Consider the following 21146-nt stretch of genomic DNA (forward strand, 5'->3'; position numbering starts at 1 on the left):
TGAAAGATCAAGAGTTTTATTTAACTGGCTTCTGATATAGAACCTAAAGCAGATCATTTAAAAATCTAGCTATGTGATATGCCGATTTTCAGCAGTGCTTGTTACGATTAGCCTTGTTTCAACCTACCCCGCAACGTTAGGGAGCAAGTCACCTAATCAGGGCAATAGGCTGACCGCAAGGCATTATAGACAGCCATACGACCAAACGGCTTCCCCGTATTCCTTTAAGGGTGACTGGCCCCTTTTAGAGGTAATTCGCGACTCAAGTTTTTGATCTCTTTGAACGCACGCCATCGGTAATAAGTAAGGTTTTCCGTGGAAGACTTTTCATTATGGCATATAGCACCCTTTGTCCGACCTGTACACGTGCTCTGCACTTCGACCAGGCCAGTTGGGAGGAGGAAAGGCGCAATAGCTCTATGTGGCCTCTGCGACGGCACCACGACTCACTAGGGTCGTTTCGAAAAGCAGCCTCACAGAATTGTTACATTTGTTGCAGAGTATGGGACATGCTTATATCCGGCAAGGCGACTAGTGCCGAGCGTGAACCTACCTGGAAAGAGGGCTCGGAAACAGATTGGGATGGCATGCATTACGTTGTCCAGCACGATCATGATTCACCGGCAATTCTTCTCATGATTTGTTGCCCCGGCTCGAAACAGCACTCACATTATATACCGTTTGAATTAATGCCAAGAAACGGTGAGTGGTGCTTTCTCTTTTTCAAGCCAGTCCACATTGAAAGAAAACTAACTTCGGTGGAAGACAACTACTGGATTCGGTATGATGCTCGGCCATCATTGTCATCTTCAACCTCATCTCCTTCCACACTTAGACTGATCTCCAAATGGATCCAGTCATGTCAAAAGGGTCACAAATCGAGTATCTGTACGAAGGATGTTACGCCTTGGCAACCTACGCGTTTGCTAGACATAGGTCGATCCAAAGATGAAACCTGCAGAATTGTTTTGCGACCACAGAACATTACTCAGACCCGCACATATATCACACTGAGCTACAGATGGGACGCAAAAAAACAACCTCGACTGTTGTCCTCAAATATTGATGAACTACTTCGAGGCTGGGCAATACGAACACTCCCAAAAACATTCAGAGACACCATAGTTGTCGCCCGTGCCCTTGGCGTAAGACACCTATGGATCGATGCATTGTGTATTATTCAAGATTCTCATGAAGATTGGGAGCGTGAGTCTGCATGCATGGGCTTAGTTTACTCCAATGGACTATGTAACATTGCTGCCTCGGCATCTGATGGACCAGATGGTGGCTTGTTTCGGAGTAGAAATGCCGAAAGCATCCGCCTAGGATGTGTTCGAGCGAATCCTCTTCCTGAAACTCGAAGTCAGACATTTAACATCATCGACACTCTTTACACCCACCGGCAGCTACGGTACACACCTTTCTTCAAAAGAGGATGGGTATTTCAAGAGAGAATGCTTGCGCCAAGAGTGATTTACTTTGCAGAAGAGCAGGTATTCTGGGAATGCCACCAAGAACTGAAATGCGAAGCATTCCCAACTGGTATCCCTTTCGCTGGTTCTTTCAAGGCACTACTTCCAGAACGATTAACCACTTTGTCGGCTTGGTCACGGGGAAAGTGTGTGCCATGCACCATGTTCCGACAATGGAATCGTGCTGTTCAGGATTATTCGGATAGCCAGTTCACGTTCATAAGCGACAAACTTCCTGCTTTTATGGGAATCGCCAGCTATTTCGAACCCTTTATGGAAACAGACTACGCCTTTGGTATGTGGAATGTTGGTCTTGAGAGGCAGCTGGGATTCTCGGTAGAATACCCGGTCGTGAAACAGAGTAAAGACTATCGAGCGCCATCATGGTCTTGGGCATCCCTCGATGGTCCTGTACTATATACTTACTTACTCTCCGGAGAAAACCCCAAGACTTTCATGCATATTCAATTCGAAGAAGACGGGTTTTTGCAGGGCCAACTACATTTACAAGGAGTCTTAACTCATGCTACCTACTCTCATGCAACGTCAAGAAGGAAGTCAAATGTAGTTTTGGAAGACGGGACAAGCCTCGATCTAATACTTTTAAAAGATCATTTGGGGGTTGTTTTCAGCAAAGGCACAAAGCTCACGCTTCTAGCGTTTGAGTCTTCACGTGATCCATCCCCATTTTTGGACTGCGTTGTTCTGGAGCCGATTCTTTGTACCTGGCCTGTAACGAATTATAGGCGAATTGGTTTTGCCCATGTATTTCAAAAAGAGGAGTTCAATTCTGAATTACTCGAACCAGAGAAATTTCGCTCACTAGGGGTCACATTTACGGATAGTTCGGCTAGTACTGAGGCATCAAGACTTTCGAGCTTGATTATGATTTAACTAGTTATGTTTGCAATTACCGCGCTAACATTGCTATTCGTCATCTGCGCGAGTACTGACTTACCATTTTTCGACTGTGAGAACTAAGAGGGAGTGGCTGTTATTGAAGAGAGATTGTTGTTTGCTTTTCGAAAGGAATCGCGACTGTTTCCGAATGGAAACTTTGAAAAGTTGATTCGAGGCTTAGAATGGGCTGTGTGTTGGATTATTTATCACGTCGTTTGTTCTTCAAGGCCCTGCTGCTAAGGAGTTTTATCATTGAACCTCTTCAAAGGTGTGATTGGATCTATCAGCATTGGGTCTAAGAGTATCTGGCATCTCCAATATCCATTTCGGTGATCCTGGCTGTAATGAGTCAATCTGTTTCGCAGCAAAGCGCTCTGTAGGCACGGCCGAACATTCTTTGCTCAATGACTGAGTGGGGAGGGGCAATCACGACTGGTGTGTCAAAGACAAGATATCTGTGCTTTATTGGTTAATTAATTGACTGGTATCCAATCACCCGATGACTCTATGAGCTAATATTGCTAATACGAGGTCAACGACTGGTGAAAAAGGGATCACCCTCGGCATAACGGCCGTAGGGTAAAATAATAGAGCCGAGAGGATTTATACTTTTGGGACGGCAAATTATGGAATACGAGCCGCTGCTACTGTTACATAGAACTGCAGGCATATGCCTGGCCAGTTGGAACGGCTCACGTGCGCATTGACCTAGAGAAATTGGTTATTATTTACTCTTTTTGCAAGCATGCAAAAGTCATTAACATATCACCTTGGTAGAGACTGAAATATGGTATACTACAATCGACTGTACCTTGTATAGATCTGTGGCTCAAGGCCTAAAGTCATAACATAAAGCTTAAGCTTTAGGCAGTAAATTATTACTATTGAGGACTTGTGACTGTACTTTAGGAGGTAGCAGCATTGGGAAACACAAATATTTGGTATCGATCACGATATTTAACCCCTAAAATTCGGTAAATAGTACTTAACGGAACCCGGCTAAATAAACAATTAAACTAGCATTCCTATTATTTTCGGGTTGTATCGGCATGTTGGTTAACGGCTAATGGTTCCTGAATGCCGAAGCTAAAATCCCGCCTTACCCGGCTACGTAATGCAGCTTGTAAACTCTATTAAACCCCTGGTGAACTATAGACAGGGTACTCGGCATACGATCTTCAACATGTAATTCTTATGCTATAAATAAGGATGCCGAGTCCTGATGAAAAGGATCATCTTAAGCACAAATACAATTCCTTGCAAAGTCCAATCAAGAGCAACAATGTTAGGCATCAAGTCCATTCTCCTTTGTTGCCTCCTTTTCGGAGCAGTTCAAGCGTAAGTAAATCCCCAGAAATCTAAGGAGCGCTAACTAATATGCTGCGGATGATAAGAATCACTGCTCAACAGAAGCCCACTGATCCAAAGAACCACAAGCCAACGAATCACCTACACCTGGCAAAGCGTTCGGTGACAGACCATGATAAGCTTACTGATCACCCGCATCTTGCAAGACGTACGATCGACAAGCCTAGCAAACCGACTATTCACCCAAAACTCGTTAAGCGGTCGGTCCATGAGCGCTTTAACGAATCTCTCGCTTAATAATGGATAGATATTTCTCATACAGTGAGTGCGTAACGACTAAGATGTTGAAGTTGTGATGACTAACAAAAGTGCTAGGCTTATTTAAAGGTGTAGGGACAAGGGGAGCAAAGAAGACTCAGGATCTTGATTCTAAGTAATAGAAAAAGATTAGATAACTTGGTATAAGCTTAGGATATCTGTGCTAAGTTGAGGGAATATTTTGACAAATTTATTTGATACCTTATAATCTTCTAATATTCCCATACTCCTGTCAAGAGGGTAAACTCTTTACTTAGGTAAAAGGGTGTACCTGTGATAAATTTAGTGATCGATGCCATTTAGTCGTCATAGAGTGGCTGTGAAGTAGTGGATAGCCTGTGTGATTCGGCCGAGTGTTATCATTCGACGTTGTGCTTTTAAAACAGTGTCTTGTACAGGACAGCAGCTTGGCTGCTTTGAATTCGCAAAATCAGACTTAATAAAACACGGCCTCTTAGGAACTTGATCTATAATGAACTATTGCAATCTGGTTATGTATCGAATCTAGTAAATGAAAGAATCTCTAGAGGTAGAAACACAATCAACGCCTCGAAACCAAGTGACCCTCACCCTCACCCATGACCAAATTCTGAGACGCAAGGAAATAAGAAAATCCAGCCTTCTTCGCCTTACCAAACCAATCTAAGATAGAAATACTAGGAAGTTTGTTCAAACTATCATCAGCGCGCACAACGCCTGCGAAATCCTCCACGAAAGCGCGTTGATGTGCTTCATGTTGCAAAACGTTGTATCCTTCACCCCCAGCACTCGAGCTCAAGACAGAGTCCTGGATAGCCTTGACAATGTCACCGGTAGGAAGTACATCTACTGAGCCAGTGACCCCCTCAAAAGATGGTCGGACGCCAAGGAACTTGACGATGCTGAAGAGTTCGTCGACGATCGAGGCTTGATCCGTCTTGGTTTGCGCCTTACTGCTCACAGTGGGACGGTGCGCGTAGACGGGAAGGCCGATTGAACCAGCAGCGTTTCGCAGGAATGTCTCTGAAGCCCACTTTGTAGCCACGTAACCATCGCTACCATCAGTAGGTGGTGTAACAACATCTCCATCATAAATCTTGACAGCTCCAGATGACAGGAAATGCAATGGTATCGAGCGGCCAGAAGAAGCGGCGAATCTGACCAACTCTTTCACGGAGTCCAAGTTATCTGGTTTGAGAACCTCGTATCTGTCCCAGAAAGACCGATTAGCTGCAGAGTGGATGATCACATCGGTTTCCTCAGCAAGACGAGAGTATGTCGATGCAGAAAGACCTAGGCCTGGTTTCGACAGGTCGCTTTCGATAACTCTGACTTTGCTGCTTGAGCTGGTACTCAGCTTCTCGTTGTTCACTGACCGCACCAGGCAGTGGACTCGTGTAACTCGGGGGTCCTCGACGAGTGCTGGTACGAGATGACGACCAAGGTAGCCTGCTGAACCAGTAAGGAGGACCGTGATGTCGGTAATCTTGTTCACAGGACGCAACGCCACAGCACCTTGAAGGCCATTTGGCAGCGCAGTCTCCTGGTCCCAATCAATGACACCGACAGATCCACAGCTCTCAAGAACAACAGCCATTGTACCGAGCGTGCTAGCTCCCATGAGCGCAACTAGCTTTGGCGCTGTCTTGAAAGTCTGTCTCAGCAACGCCTGTAGCTTCACCAGCAGAATAGAATTGCCTCCAATGAGGAAGAAGTCAGACTCGGGAGAAAGAGAGCCCGGATCAAGAGGCAAGACTCGACGCCAGAGCTCACTTAGTCTTTGTTCAGCAACAGTCAGAGTTCCAGAGTCGTGGGAGGCAGAGATCTGCACCGGCATTTCTTGAATGGCCTTTCTGTCGACCTTGAGATGAGCTGTGCGTGGGATGTCGGCAAGGATCTGGAAGACGGAAGGACGCATATAGGGAGGAAGAGGAAGAGTTTGACGAAGGGTCTTCATGATGCTTTCTCGATTTTGCTCTGGGAATTCGGGAGCAAAGACAACATGAGCTGCTAGATAGCGGCCTTCCTCAGTACCTCGTAAAGTAACTACTGCATGAGAGAGTGTACCAGCGGAGTGACTGATGATAGTCTTCTCTACTTCATCCAATTCGACACGGAAACCTCGAAGCTTGATCATGTTGCTGTCTTCAAGACGACCGTCACAGAACAGCAAACCATCATGGCATAGACGACCACGATCTCCACTGCGGTATACCTTCCCACTAGTTCCGAAGAAGGTATCCGGCAGGAACTTGTCTTTGGTAGCGTCAGGCATGCTGAGATAGCCAGAGACGATGCATGGGCCACCGAGGACAATCTCGCCCTGCACACCAAGAGGAACAGGCCGCATCTTCTCATCGACGATGCACACTGAGAAACCAGGCATGGGGCAACCTGCGGGAAGGGGGTCTGGAAGATCAGGGTCTGTGTACTGGAGGTCGATGCGATGAGAGAGGATCGTCGTCTCAGCTGGCCCATAGCCATTGAAGACGTGAAGATTCTTCAGGCTCAACGTTCCAAACTCGCGGGCTAGTTTGTGGCTCATTGCCTCACCGCCAGAGAAGGCGTACTTCCACGAAGTGCATTGTCGTAGAGTGCTGGTACTGTATCGCAACCACAGATCATACTCAGAAGGCGTAGCAGTAGTATATGTAACGCCCTCTTTGACCATGATCTTGCTGATCTCATCGGGATCCCCTCTCTTGCTCGCTGGCACGATGCAAAGACATCCACCGTTCGCCAAAGCAGCCACGGTCTGATCAAGAGAAAAGTCAAAGCTGAAGGGACTTTGCTGAAGAACCATGAGGCTTTCATCAGGCTTGGAGAAGGTCTTGCTTGAGACTTCGGCGTAGGACATGAGATTGGTATGCGTCATCATGAGACCCTTAGGCTCACCAGTAGAGCCACTTGTGAACAGAATGACAGCGAGAGATCCAACCTTTGCACGATTAGGCTCCTTGAACTCCTGATCAACCACCTTGGATAGCTGAAGCTGGGTGATGTACTTGGCACCAATGAGCTCAACCTTGTCATCAGTAGTGTGATCCGTGATGATGAGCGAAGGCCGAGAGGCTTTGACAATGCTAGCCAGACGAGGAATGGAGTTGCGAAGATCGAGAGGCACGTAGACTGCTCCAGCTTTGAAGATAGCGAGAAGGGAGCAGATCCAGTCGGAGGAGGGTTCTTGGAAGACTCCGACTACTGTGCCTTGCGTTGTTCCTGCATCGATGAGTGCTTGAGTGATGGAGTTGACCCGATTGCCCATCTGTTCGTATGTGAGCACGGTACCGTTGCCGTCCTTGAGAGCGACTTTGGTAGAGTTGGCCTGGATGGTCTGGTCGATGTGATGACTGATGGTTGACTGCCACTTGGGTTGGAATTCGGGTGCTAATACGATAGTCAGTATCTGCTACCTGATATTGTAGAGTTTGGAGGTGGAAATGATTTACCTTTTCCCGCATCTAACGCGACCTGGATATCATCCTTCGACCAGGGTGGCACAGTATCAGCAGCTTTGTTTGTCCCTTGGACCATGTACTCCAGCACACTCAAGTACGAGCGGAGCAGAAGCGCGGTGTGCTCCTCCGAGTAAAGCTGCTTCTGAAGTCTCAGACCCAAAAGAGTATCAGTGGTGATATTCTCGTTAACCTCCAAAGCAATGTCATATCCCGTGCCAGCATTATGCCACTTCTCCCCATGGAGCTTGCAGCCTCCCCACGACGACCGTTCCTGGACAACTTGCCTGTAGTCCATGAAGACCTGGAAGATAGGCGTGTACTTGTCAGATCTTGGAACGTTCAGCTCTCGAAGAAGGACGTCGAAGGGCAGCTGGGAGTGTTGAAGTGCTCCATATGCTGTGTCGCGAGCGGTCTGGATGATGGAGCTGAGTTGAGTACCGCGCCTCTTTCGTCGGAAGCGCAGAGGGAGGAGGTTCAGGAAGAAGCCGAGACTGCCCATGAACTTCTTATCGCCACGGTTGGCATCGGCGATACCGATGAACACTTCCTCTATGTTGGGGAGGAGTGTGAAGAGAAGAAGTTCCAAGGCCGCCAAGTAGACATGGAATGAAGTTGAGCGATTGACGCGGGCGAGTTGTCGAACCTTGGGTGCTAGTTCTGGATCAATACTCATCTTGGCCTCATGCTGAGAATAGTCATTGGCGAACTGTCTCGCCGGCGTAAGAGCGAAGGGGAAAAGCTGAATTGGCGAGAACTCTTTGGGAAAGCTTCGTCGGTAGTACTCAATGGACTTGGTGAGATTGCCATTTGCATACATCTGTCGTTGCTGAAGTGCAAAAGATCGATACTGTGACTCAACTGGAAGAGAAGGGAGCGTGTTCTTTGTGTAAGCAACTTCGAGGTCCTTGAAGAACACACTGAAGCTGTATCCGTCGATGTAAATGTGATGCATACCCAACAAAAGAAAATGAACATTATCCGATAACGACAATAAAGTGATCTTGACTCCTTCACCCCTACTCAAATCCCACTCCTCATCATGAAGCTTCTTCAACTCCATCCCAGCTTCGCTCTCATCAGCAACCTTCTTCGTCGTCAACTTTAGATCCGCCGGGTTAATACCCTGCAAAGGCGTCCTCTCATCGCCATCATCACCCCAAAAGAACCTCGTCCTCAAAACCTCATGACGCTCCGCAACGAGATTCACAGCCTTCTCCAGAGCCTGCACGCGGACCTGGCCCGTGAGCTTCAACATGACAGCCATGTTGAACGCTCTCTTGTTGACGAGGTAATCGTTTAGAAACCAGAAGCCTGCTTGACCGTAGGACATGATGCTGGACAGCTCGTTAGGAAAGGTCTTTAGGGGAGTGGAGTTGTCCGTACTGTCTTCCGCTTTAGCAGGTTCTTGAATCTCCATTGATGTGAGAGGCGTGTCGATTGGTGAGCGGGAGGAGTCTGAGCCCGTCTGCTGCTTGCTATCGTCGCTTGTGCCGTGGGAGCTCTCGGGTGGGGTGACGCGGGCTATTTGCAATGTGGGTTTGGGGGGTTGAGTTGTTGGGGTGCTTCCCGCTTCGAGGGATGATACGTCGAGGATGGAGTCGGAGATGAGATTGAGGGATTCTTCGATGAGGTCCGGAACGGACATTCCACCGAGGATCTTGAGGACGGGAATGTCGATGTCGAGTTCTTTGATAAACCAGGAGCGGACTTCGACAGCCATCAGAGAGTCAACACCTTGTTCGACTAGAGTCACCTTTTCGTTGATGATCTCATCTGGTCCAACAGCCAAAACACGTCGAAGTCGTACAATGAAGGAATCTTTCAAGGTCAGCAATGATCACTGGAGTTAGTAAAGAAAACATGCCTTTGATAATAGCTACAGCATCGGCTTTGGTCTTGACATCAGCCAACTGCACCCTAACAGGCACAGTAGATGTCTTTCCAGTATAGGCCTGCGTATCCAAACGTTCCATAAGGAAGTGACCAAACTTGACATCCTTCAAGTACTGGTCACTAGCCTGAGCATCAGTGTAAATAGGCGTAACGCCCGTCACAAGCTCGCAAACCTCATCGCACTCCGGCCTTCCGAGAACAATGGCCTCAGCAAACAACTTCTGTAGATCCTGCTCAGACATAGGCTTGTAACCCATCTTGATGAAAGTATCCTCACTCAGGTCCTCAGCCCTCTCGACGTAGCCAAGACCAATGATGGAACTGATGTCAATGGATGAAGCGGCGACACCGCGCTTCTTACGCTGTGCTGCAAGGGCGTTCATGAACATGTTGCCGGCGATGTAATTGCTCTGGCCACTGTTGCCCATGACGGCGGTGGTGGAGGAGAAGAAGATGAAGAAGTCGAGGGGTGTGTCGTAGAACAGCTCATCGAGGAGTTGGGAGCCAAGGACCTTGGGACTTAGGACCTTCATGAAGTCTTCGTAGGGCATATTTTCGAAGAGTGCGTCTCGAAGAACCATGGCGCCGTTGACAACACCTGCGATGGGAGGCAGCGTCTTTTGGATGGTGTCAACGCATGCGTGTAGTGAGTCACGATTGGTAACGTCCCTGGAGATGTCAGTATCAGATACTATAATGGTGAAATTTGCACTTACATCGGGAGAGCCTTGACTGTAGCACCCATGGTAGCCATCTCGTCAAGGAAGTGTTGAGAAACATTAGGACGACGACTCGTAAGTACAATGTTTCGAGCTCCCTGCTCAACCATCCACTTGCCAAGAGATTGGCCAAGCTCACCCGATAGACCGATGAGAAGGAATGTCTTATCAGCCTGAAAGATTCTTCCGTCATCGATAGGGCGAATAGAGGCTTTGACGGAAGAGTCTATGCAGTCAACAACGGCAAAGCGGACTTCAGCTGCACTGACACCAGAGACGTCCTGGAGGGAGATCAAGCGTGCATCAGTAGCTGTGCTAGAGAGTGATTTGGTCTCATAGAAAGCTCTGTTGAACACAATGGAAATATCTTCCTTGGACACGGACTCACGAATCAGCTTGCCCCAAATGAAGAGCCGCTCTGTGTTGATGACTTCGCAGTAGCGGGGAAGACATGCGGATATGGCTCGGCCAGTTTCCCCCATATTGGCATCCTGCGATAGGTTGATGAATTTAGTGGCTGACCTGGGGATAGATGCCTTGATGACTCGTTCAGGTAAGTGACTGTCGATATACTGCCATCCATTTTTGTTTGCCCTCTCGGACGTAGTCAAGAAGACAGTGATGGATGATTCCTTGGCGAGACCCTCCAAGGCGGAAGCCAGGCGGGAAGGAGCACCATGAACGACAAGAGTTTCCTCTGTGGCCACATGCTTCAGAATACTAGAAGCAATCAAGAAAGCTGAGACGTTGGCCAGCGTATCGACTCCATCGAGCTCCCCGAGAGGAATGCACCAGTCTGCTGGGACTGAAATAGGAGACTCAGCAACGTGGGTGACAGCAAGAAGTCTCTCGCCAGAGGCTGCGTCAATCCCAGCGCAAACCATCAGACTGACACCAGGAGCAAAGTTGATGGTAGCAGGCGAGAAGTGCGTGATGCGAATGGTCTTCATCTTGGAAGCGAACGGAAGCTCCTGAGGAATATGAAGGGGCGAGGCATGCTGAACCTCCCACTTGCCCTCATTCTCCACGAATATAACTCTGTCAGTCTGAAGATCGGCGTCCTCGACGATATTGCGACGCTCGGCATTGTATCGTGCGTTTCCAGACTCGTATGGATACAGTCGTGGAACGATAGTGGTGTCATCGTCAACGTAGATCTCAGGCTCCAGAGACCAGAGCAGCTCTTCCGGGCGAAGTTCCTTGGACCACTTGTCCAATAGCTCCAGTCTCAGGAGATGCTCTGCGACGAGCCCTGGAGTGCGGTCCGTCATGGCTTTGATGTCGAGAGCTTGGAGAGTAATGTTGGGGTACTCGAAGCGCATGCAACGACCAACTCCGGTGGTCATGTAGGAGTAGGGGTTCTCATCTCGAGCACCAGAGGTAACCCAGAGGATACTTCCACCCTGTTTCCACAGTGTCTTCAGGGCATCCAGCTTGTCGGAGGTCATATTGGCGAACAACGGCTCATCGAGTTCAGTGAGAGACACAACAGCGCAAGAGTCTGCAAGACCGCTGGTGTTGAGCTCCTCAATCGAGTTGAAGCGCGCGATGCTAGCGTACTTGGGCTTGAGACGTCGAGAAATCTGCTCGCACATCCTATGAACCTTGAGTGTTTCTCCACCAACGATGACGAGCTCTGTAGACTTGGTCTCAGGAAGGTCGGAAAGGTGACTCAGTGGCGATCGAAGAATTTCAACACGGTCATCAAGAGCCTGAGCACAGAAGACATGACCGGGAAGGATCTTGTGAACAGGTGGCGTGGTAGTGTCAATACCACCAAAACCACACTTCCAAAGCAAAGAATCCCACTGCGGCAGCGTAAGGGTAGGACCCCAGCGTCGACCATGCTCCGCACCGAGCCACCAACCAGGAAGACTACCCATAGGTAAACCGACTCGTAAACAGTCGTTGTTAACCGTCTCGAGAATGATGAGGAAACCACCGGGCTTGAGGAAACTTCTCACGTGCTTCATCATATCCTCTAGCTCGAGAGTGGCGTGCAGGACGTTGGAGGCGATAACGAGGTCATATGTACCTTCGGTGAAGCCTTGAGAACCAGGACTGATGTTCATGTCGAAAGTTTTGAAGATCATACGTTCGGCATAGTCTTTGAAGCGATCTTGCGCTGTGTCGAAGAAGCCACCTGAGACGTCAGTGTAGGTGTATGTTGAGAAGGCTGAGCCGAGACGGGGGAGGATCTCTCTGGTTGAGCCACCTGTTCCGGCACCTGGGTCATGTTAGAATGAGTGAAAACTGGGTGTAGAGAGGGATGTTCGTACCAATCTCGAGAATGTTCATGCGAGGATATCGATGGGCAATTTGAGCCGTCATGTGCGCGATGTACTTGTTCACCAGATCAAGACCAAAGCCTTCCTCGTAAACATCGTCAAGCATGCCGTCCTTTGTCATGTGCTCAAGGATATTGCCATTTTCTCGAATGACCTGAGGAAGGTTTTCGCCAACAGATTCGAGGAGACGTACGTCAACACGTTCATAGTGCCTGGTACTGGGTTAGCCACCTATCTTGCAGCATCGGACAGTAATCTTACTTCTTCAGGATGTTTTGAATGTCTTCATGTGTATCCTTCTGGGCGCTAGAGGGTATGTGCGGGTTTCTGCCGTCTATGACTTGAGGGACAACATGGGCTGCCCATTCCACAAGGTGTCGGTAGTGGGGAAGAGTGTTGGCCTTGTCCTCGGGCGTGATGGTCTCAACCAGCCGACGAAGGTAGTAGAAAGCAATTCGCTCAGAGTCAAGTGCCATCTTGTAGTCCTCATCTCGGAAAGAATACTCAGCAGCAGTGAGTTCGCCATCGGGGCTGGCAAGCCTATAGTCGAAGCGGGAGAACAAAACAGCATCGTTCTCTGGTGTAGCAGGTGAGAAAGGAACGAGCTCCATGCCCTCAATCTGAAGAAAAGTATCTCCAGTCTCTTCAGAAAGCAGGTTCAGCTCAACGATGACCTTGGAAGCCTTCCTCTCCTGAATTGCGACAGACTGATACTGGAAGCTCTTCTGCTTTCCGATACCAGCGGACGTGAAGTAGGGGTTGACCACGATGGAGCGGAAACTGGTTGGCAAGTGAAGAGCCCACATGCGCTCATCACCTGGACAGCAGAACGCGGCGAAAGTAGTCTGGAGAGAAGTATCCAGCATGCCAGGGTGAACGAGCAGTTGATCTTCCCACTCTGAGCCAGACTGGTCCTCCAGAGTACCAGTCGCATAGTTTGCCTTTCGGCGGATGCTGGTGGTGCCGTGGAAGGGCCAGGAGTAGTTGTATCCTAGACGACCGAGGAAGTCGTAGAATCTGTCGACTTCAACCTTGCGGAGATTAAAGTCATCGATTTTGAGGTTGGGGAGTTTTTGGGCAGTCGGCACAGAGAGGGAAGCCTTCACATGAGCAGTTGCGTTCAGAACCATGCTTGTCGTGTGATTCTGAGGAAGGCCGGAGTAGCATGAGAATTCAGCTTCTATCTCCTTTTCAGAACGACTGATAATTCTTAGATCAAACATCGACTCAACGCTTGCATCGTCATCGCTAAAAGCAAGAGCTCGGCCAATGCGGAGGTCCTCAATTGTGACAAGGCCCAGGTCCGACCCTGCAATGATGTTGACGGCCTCAATAGCCATAGAGATATATCCAGTAGCTGGGAAGATGATCTGGCCCTGGATCTGATGACCGTGCAGCCAAGGAATCTCTTTGGGGTTCAACACGTTGCGCCACTGAATCGTCTGCGAGGTCTCGCGATCATGGCATCGTCTACCTAGAATGGGATGAGGAGCTTCCTGCATGCTGTTGTACCAACCAGATACCCTCGACATCGACATGAACTGTCTCGCATGGTCGAAGGGATAATTGGGAAGGTCATGGATGAAAGATGGAATAGACTTGGAGTCGGATGCGACCTTCTCGAATCGCTCGAAGGTGGCTGATCCTGCGCCGAGTTGAGTCCAGATGAAACCAAGACCGCTGGCGAACTGCTGAATATCGTCCTTTTCTCGACCCAAGACCCCAGAGTAAGGAGGGCGGTCTCCTGTCATGTCTTCCAAAGTGTCGAGGCAAGGAGTCTTGAGTACTGGATGAGGGCCAACTTCAATGATCACATCATACGGACCACCTTCCCGCCAAGCGTGTTCTACAGCAGGAGAGAACAGTACAGCGCTGGTCATGTTGTCAACCCAATACTGAGGAGTGAGTAGCTCAGCAGTCATGGCCTGGCCGTCATGAACACTCGAGTACCACTTTGTCGAAGTGGGATTGGCGCTCTCGATCTGACATCTCTCCATGGCGTCAAGGTATGGCTTGGCGCATGGTAGGACATGAGCCGAATGATAAGCTGTGTCGACCTTCAACTGCCGAGCGAACTTGCCTTCGTCCTTAAAGGTCTCAATGGCCTCGACGATAGCATCCTCGTCACCGGAGAGAGTGATGCTGGAGGAAGAGTTTCTAGCAGCGACTTGGATGCGGCCCTGGAAGGCATCGAGCTCACAGAACTCCGATGCGTCATCAAAGGTAGTTCCAACAGCCATCACTGAGCACTTACGTTAGTGAGTGTCTTATGGAGGTTTTGAGTTCACTTACTAGCGCCCTTGCGACCGTTGGGAGACTGCGCGAGCTTGGCATAGAGACCTCTGTAGTAAGCGACTCGGATAGCATCTCGTGCTGTGAGAAGGCCAGCCGCATAAGCAGCTCCAATCTCACCTGAAATTCCTGTCAGTATGTTACATGGCAACTAAGAGGGCTCACAAACCAGAAGAATGACCAACGACACTGGAAAGTTCAACACCAGCCTGTCGGAGGAGATCAACCAAGACAACCTGAACAGCTGTACACAAAGGCTGGGAAATAGCAGCCTCAGCGATCCTTGAGGACTTGGAATCCGCAAGAATCATCTCTCGCAGAGTCCAAGAAGGTCGGTCGTCCTTGGGAAGGCTGGACAATGCCTCGTCAAGCTCGAAAAGTCGCTGTGACGCGAACGCAGACTCTTCAACAAGTCTGGCGCCCATTCGTGGCCATTGCGCTCCCTGACCTGTTAAGACACCCATTATCTTGGGTGAAGCCTTGGTGACCTGGCGCACACCAATGGTACTGGATTGCTCGCCGTTGCCTATGGTGTCGAGTTGGGTGTAGGCATCTTCGACGTCCGAGGCAGTGATGGCGACACGGTAGGCTAGGGTAGAGCGTCGTGTTTGCAGTGTGTATGCGAGGTCTTTCAGTGAGAGGTCGGGGTTGGACTTGAGATGGTCCGAATAGGAGGAGAGTAGAGATCGTAGAGATGGCTCGGATGAAGCGGAAAATGTCAACGGGCTGAATAGTGGACCAGGAGCACTATCTGTAGTGGCAGGCTCGTATGCTTCGATGATAGCATGAGCATTGGTACCACCAAAGCCTAGACTCTCGTCAGCAATCAAACCAAGTCATAAGTGAAAGAGGCTTACCAAAGCTGTTGATGCTAGCTCGTCGAGGCTGTCCCTTGTGTGTCTCGGGCCAAGCAATAGCTTTAGTTGGAACCTCCAGGTTATCATAAAACGGCTTGATCTTGGGATTCAAAACATCAAAGTGCATATTAGGCGGAATGGTCTTGTTCTGAATCGCAAGCGCTGTCCCGATCAAACTCGCAAGACCAGCCGTGCCCTCGGTATGGCCCAGCACAGTTTTGATGGACCCAACATAGAGCTTATCATCCTTGACATCCGAATAGAACGCACGGTAGATGGCTTCAGCCTCACGGGGATCGCCAGCAGGTGTCCCTGTACCATGAGCGTGGAAGAACTGAGGGCGGTCTTCGGGCTTGTTGATGTCGAGACCGGCCCGGGCGTATGTGCTTCGGATGAGGTCTGCTTGAGCTGTCGCGCTGGGCATGGTCAGTCCTGGGGTGCGGCCGTCTTGATTGACACCTGTGGCGCGGATGATGCAGTCAATGTGGTCATTATCGCGGATCGCGGCGCTGAGAGGCTTGAGCACGACGGCGGCGATGCCCTCGCCTCGGGCGTAGCCGTTTACGTCTTGATCCCACATTTTGGACCTACCTGATGGGGAAAGCATAGACAGTTTGCTCTCAGCGATATACATACCTGATTGGTCAGTCATCGGTCACTTCAACGTAATGGTTTGGGACTTATACCTGGGGTGAGAATGAGGTTGGCTCCAGCTGCGATGGCAACTTCAGACTCTCCACTTCTCAAAGTCTGGATAGCCTGATGAACAGCAACCAAGCTTGATGAACAGGCCGTATCAATAGTCATAGACGGGCCATGCCAGTCGAAAAAGTATGAGATACGATTCGACATAATGCTTCTCGCCATTCCTGTTGCACCATACTGCGGGAACACCTCCAAGTCACGGGTGATAATCCCACTCCAATCATCACACATAACACCAACGTAGACAGCTGTAGGAGACCCACGAAGCCCCTCAATGGTCTGTCCAGAAGCGCAAAGGCCCTGATACACAACCTCCATGAGAAGTCTCTGCTGGGGATCAATAGCTTCGGCCTCGCCGGGCTGGATATTGAAGAAGTTGTTGTCAAATCTGGCAGGGTCTTCATTGAGGAAGTACGAGTGGCGCACGTTAGTGGTGCCATGATGCTTCGAGTCAGCGTGGTAAAACGCATCTGCGTTGTAGCGGTTGGGGGGGACTTTGGTAAGCAGATCGCGGGGAGACTTGAGGAGATCCCAGAGCTTGGAGGGGGAAGAGGAGTCTCCGGGGAAGCGGCATGCGCTGCCGATGATGGCAATTGGCTCGTTGTCAGACATGATTGAAGGAGTAGGAAAGATGGTGAGAGACAACGATAGTCTCTTTTTGCAATGTTGAGATTGATCGAGCAGTTGACCAGTTGAGTTTGGACTTTTGATTAAGATCGAGAAAAGTGCTGTTCCTTATATCAGGGACTCAGAAGCTTACGATTCCGATGCCGGTGTTATTCGGTTCCGCTGCTTCACCGCGAGACAGAAAGACTGAGCCTCATGATAACACAAATGTCTTTCATTAAGTGATACACTTGTTCCGAGTGAATAGAATTGCTCTATTGGATAACTCTAGCGAATCCTTCTCGGACAATTTCGGTGGCGGAACAGCAGAACAGTCTGCGATACAATCATGTCATATGGCCGGACTTTTTCGGTTTGTTCGAGAAGCGACCGAATGTATACAGATTTGGACAGCTTACTAAGACATCCACTCCATCGACTATACAGAGTCTCGAGGGCCCGGATCGTCTAAATCACGGCATCCTCAACCCCTACTATTACCACTGCGCATTTCTTTCCTCGACCCAATTACTCTTGACTCAAAATGCCTGCCAAGACTGTATCTCATCTCAATTTCGAGACATCGATATCTACAGAAACAGTTCCTGCTTCACCCTACATACCCGGCTCAGGCAATGTCTTCGCCAAGTTTGTTGATGCGATCTCACAAACCGGCTGGGAACTCTGGTACTTTGACGGTGTTTCCAAAGATGACCAGTCAGCTATCTCTATTGGTATCAACAGAAGTGCTAGGGGTCTGGAACACGGCGGCTTCACGGTTCAGATCTTTGCCATCTGGCCTGATGGACATACCTGGCACCGAGATCTCTACTTCCCAGAGTCAACCGTCACTTCTGAAGATGGGCACATCACTGGTCTTTGGGAGGATGCCGGTAGCGGAGGCAAAGTCTCATTCTCTGTGACTAGGGACTGCTCTTTGACTATGCTGACCTTTGCTGTGCCTGGTGTTGTTGATGGTACCATGCATCTGGAAACTCTGCCTGGGGACTCAGGTCTCGAGACCAATCCTGAGCTAGGTCCTCGCGCACACATTGTCCGTCCAAAGGGAAGAGCCTCTGTCAAAGCAGAGCTATCTCTGTCCTCTGGAGACAACTCTGCATCCGAGCGATTCGTCCTCGGTCCATCTGCAAACGGCGGTATGGATCGCATCTGGACACTGGACACCTGGCCCAAAGTCATGACAGAGTCATACTATCTCCGCGCCCAGGTCGGGCCCTACGCGATGCAGATAACGCGTCTTTTCTCCGAAGCCGAAAGCGGCTGTAAGCCATACACAATGGCAAGACTCTACCGCGACGGCAAGCTCATCTGCGCCGCAAACCAAGTCCTCACCTACGAAGAGCAAGATTTCTCTAAGGACTCTCTGATTCTCAGTAAACGCTACGACGCATCCTCTGAGGATGTAGTCACGGGCGCGTATCGCGACAAGAACATCGGGTATGTAGTTGAGTTTGTTGCAAAGGGAACGGATGGGCAGCGGTGGATGTTTCAGGTTGATCATGAGCGTATCTTCTGGAGTTATCCTACGAGTGCGCCTGGGCCTGAGGGGACGGGTAACACCGGGTTTATTGAGTCAGTTATTGGGGGTGCGGATGAGGAGGCGTACTTTGGGGTTGGGATAGGAGGTCAGTGTCAGTTGAGCTAGACATTTGTTAGTAACTGGTGGCTGCCTATTTTTGGTGAAACTGACAGGGTTGAATGCGCCTTGAGTCACTTTAGCCGCTGTGATTTAGGTGCCGAGGTCTTGGCTTGTTTGTTATAGGAGAGCCTCTTGGAGTACGAAAACTCCTGACATCAAAGCAAAGGGCCAAAAATACCTAGGCTGAAGCCTACAAAATCTATACTCACTTATACTAAATTTACCCATGCCTTCCTGTCCTTTAAAATGAGGACCAGTGGTTTCCTTTCTGCCCCTTGGTGAGTTACTTAGCCGTGTGGAATTGACTTGGATGACTCGCGTTACATGGCCAAGTAAGTGGGGGTTGCATCGGAAGGGTCTTTAGTCCAGGGTAGGATAAACAATCATGAAGCTCAGAATTGCTTCAGCATCAGATCATGGCCTCGATAAATCCATATCCCCCTTTCTGCTTTAAGCGCCTTTTACTGAATCTGTGATGGATGGCCTCATTAATTGTGATTGTGCTTTCTATCGTTTACCTACATTCCGCGTCGAGAAACACCGTCCTATGCTACGTACCATCAACATGTTGAAGATTAATCCAGTACAAGCATGGACCAAAAAGTCCAACTTGAATCCCATTGAACAAACAGATTGGGTTATCTAACACGTGACATCATCACATTCTCTGCAAATCAAGAAACTCCGAGACTCTTGAGTTTGTTGGCTGATGCTTAGTCGGACTTTTTCGGTATGCCACAATATCTCAGCCCTCGCTCCGGGGTCTAATCATTTTAGTCGTCAGACATGACAAATACATTTCCTTCGCGTTCTTGTCAACTCAAGTCAAGTAATATTCAAAGGAACCCAACACTAAACTTCATCATTCCCTCTCATCACCCAACTCATCACCATGGTTCAACGACTGCAAAGCGCCTTGGTGGGCACTCCAGAGGGAGGCATTCGCCTCTCCACGACGGAGATAGTCCCAGATATCACTGGGGACTCAGTCCTGGTCAAAACAAAAGCTGTTTCGGTAAATCCCGTCGACACAAAGATGATTGGGCCCTACGTCACACCCGGTGCAGTCGCAGGCTTTGACTTTGCAGGCGTCGTAGAACAGGTTGGACCTGAAGCAACCAAGTGCGATATCCATGTTGGAGATCGTGTTTGTACTGCCATCATGGGGATGAACCCTCTTGACCCTCATGTTGGTGCCTTTTCTGAATACACTGCCGCTGTGGAGTGGATTCTGTTAAAGATACCGCCTCATCTTAGCTTCGAAGAGGGCGCTTCTCTGGGCATTAGCTTCATGACCACCGGCCTAGCCTTGTTCAAGAGTCTAGGCCTGCCTGGCAACCCCATCGAGCCAGCAACTGAGCCAATGCCAGTCTTGGTGTACGGCGGTTCATCAGCCACTGGAACCGCAGCTGTTCAGCTCGTCAAGCTTGCAGGATTCGAGCCCATCGCGACATGTTCGCCCCGCAACTTCGATCTTGTCAAGTCCTACGGCGCCAGCGCTGTCTTTGACTACCAAGATCCCAACTGCACCTCCGATATCAGAAAGCATACCAAGAACAAGATCAAGTATGCTCTGGACTGCATCTCCACTACGTCAAGTATGCAGTTCTGCTACCAAGCCATCGGCCGCGCTGGCGGTAAATACACGGCTCTAGAGCCATACTCTGAGGCAGTGGCGCGAACGCGCAAAGTTGTCAAGCCAGACTGGATCATGGGGCCCCAGATGCTGGGTAAGGAGATTCGCTGGCCGGAGCCTCATTGGAGACCTGCCAATGCCGAGATGGGAGAGTTTGGTGTTTACTGGACGGCTGTCCTACGGAGACTCTTAGACAAGGGTTTGATTAGACCCCATCACATCGTTGTCAAGCAGGGTGGTCTTGCAGAGGTCCTTCATGGTATCGAGGATATCAGGGAGAAGAGGATTTCTGGCAAGAAACTTGTGTTCCAAATGGAGATTTGAATTATACTAGATAACTCTAGTTTTATCATGGCACCTTGATTCCTTCTCTTAACATCGTTGGCATACAGTCTTCCCAACATCATAAGCACTCAAATAATAGGTCATAGAAAAGTCCAAACCCATGAATATAGAGCTTCTCTTCAACGCAACGTCCCCTTCGCTAATGTTACAGCGGCTAGGATCGAACAGATGCGCTAATCGGGCTTTTTCGGTGATTTAGTTAGGGCTGTACGTACGTCAGATGTGGCGTCGGAGGCCCAAAGCCCAATCGGGGTTCAGACCATTTCTTGGCGATTGTAACATCCGCCTTGATGACGCAAGCCTGCCCATCATCAATTCTCCGAGAGTAATAGGTAGGTGCGGTGCGGGTGTTTTCAGACTAACGATGTGAGCGAGCCGGCAGTGGCGGTAAGCCTGTTGCGGCGATTCAGCCTGTGGACGTCAGATCTAGACAAGGCTGAGCTTTGGGGTAAGGAAAGAATGATATGGGCAGTTTCACGGAAGAAGCAAACAGTGTGTACTTGTTATCGAGTCACTGCTTCTGGTATGTCTAGATTAGAGTCACCCATTCAGCATTCCGTTGAAATGGACCGGTCGTGGTCGCCTTTGTAAGGCGCATGAGCTCTTGACAAGTAAGCAACTGTGATATGATAAAAACAAGGCTCCTGGTTGACGGACGCATGAGAAAAGACTATGTATACCAACCTCTGGATTGCTTCTTAAGAAGATTT

At 49.5% G+C, this 21146-nt stretch overlaps 5 protein-coding genes; 4 read left to right on the forward strand and 1 right to left on the reverse strand.

Moving 5' to 3' along the window:
• Positions 1-332: 332 nt before the first annotated feature.
• On the forward strand, positions 333-2366 carry FFUJ_02217 (related to tol protein; the record flags this gene model as incomplete). Its single annotated transcript, XM_023573922.1, has 1 exon — positions 333-2366. One exon carries the CDS (start codon positions 333-335, stop codon positions 2364-2366), a length of 2034 nt encoding a protein of 677 aa, XP_023427365.1.
• Positions 2367-3654: 1288 nt separating this feature from the next.
• FFUJ_02218 (uncharacterized protein) lies at positions 3655-3977 on the forward strand (the record flags this gene model as incomplete). XM_023573923.1 has 2 exons in its annotated part: positions 3655-3710; positions 3767-3977. The coding sequence occupies 2 exons, from the start codon at positions 3655-3657 to the stop codon at positions 3975-3977; spliced, it is 267 nt and encodes an 88-aa protein (XP_023427366.1).
• A 562-nt stretch (positions 3978-4539) lies between these two features.
• On the reverse strand, positions 4540-16801 carry FFUJ_02219 (probable polyketide synthase; the record flags this gene model as incomplete). XM_023573924.1 has 10 exons in its annotated part: positions 4540-7364; positions 7427-9178; positions 9243-9997; positions 10045-12274; positions 12327-12547; positions 12597-14577; positions 14628-14747; positions 14797-15435; positions 15485-16075; positions 16171-16801. The coding sequence occupies 10 exons, from the start codon at positions 16799-16801 to the stop codon at positions 4540-4542; spliced, it is 11745 nt and encodes a 3914-aa protein (XP_023427367.1).
• Positions 16802-17339: 538 nt separating this feature from the next.
• On the forward strand, positions 17340-18461 carry FFUJ_02220 (uncharacterized protein; the record flags this gene model as incomplete). Its single annotated transcript, XM_023573925.1, has 1 exon — positions 17340-18461. One exon carries the CDS (start codon positions 17340-17342, stop codon positions 18459-18461), a length of 1122 nt encoding a protein of 373 aa, XP_023427368.1.
• An 886-nt stretch (positions 18462-19347) lies between these two features.
• FFUJ_02221 (related to C.carbonum toxD protein) lies at positions 19348-20415 on the forward strand (the record flags this gene model as incomplete). The annotated part of the gene is made up of 1 exon (XM_023573926.1): positions 19348-20415. One exon carries the CDS (start codon positions 19348-19350, stop codon positions 20413-20415), a length of 1068 nt encoding a protein of 355 aa, XP_023427369.1.
• Between the last annotated feature and the right edge of the window lie 731 nt (positions 20416-21146).

Source organism: Fusarium fujikuroi, chromosome FFUJ_chr03 (assembly GCF_900079805.1).
Source record: "Fusarium fujikuroi IMI 58289 draft genome, chromosome FFUJ_chr03".
Lineage (NCBI taxonomy): Eukaryota > Fungi > Ascomycota > Sordariomycetes > Hypocreales > Nectriaceae > Fusarium > Fusarium fujikuroi.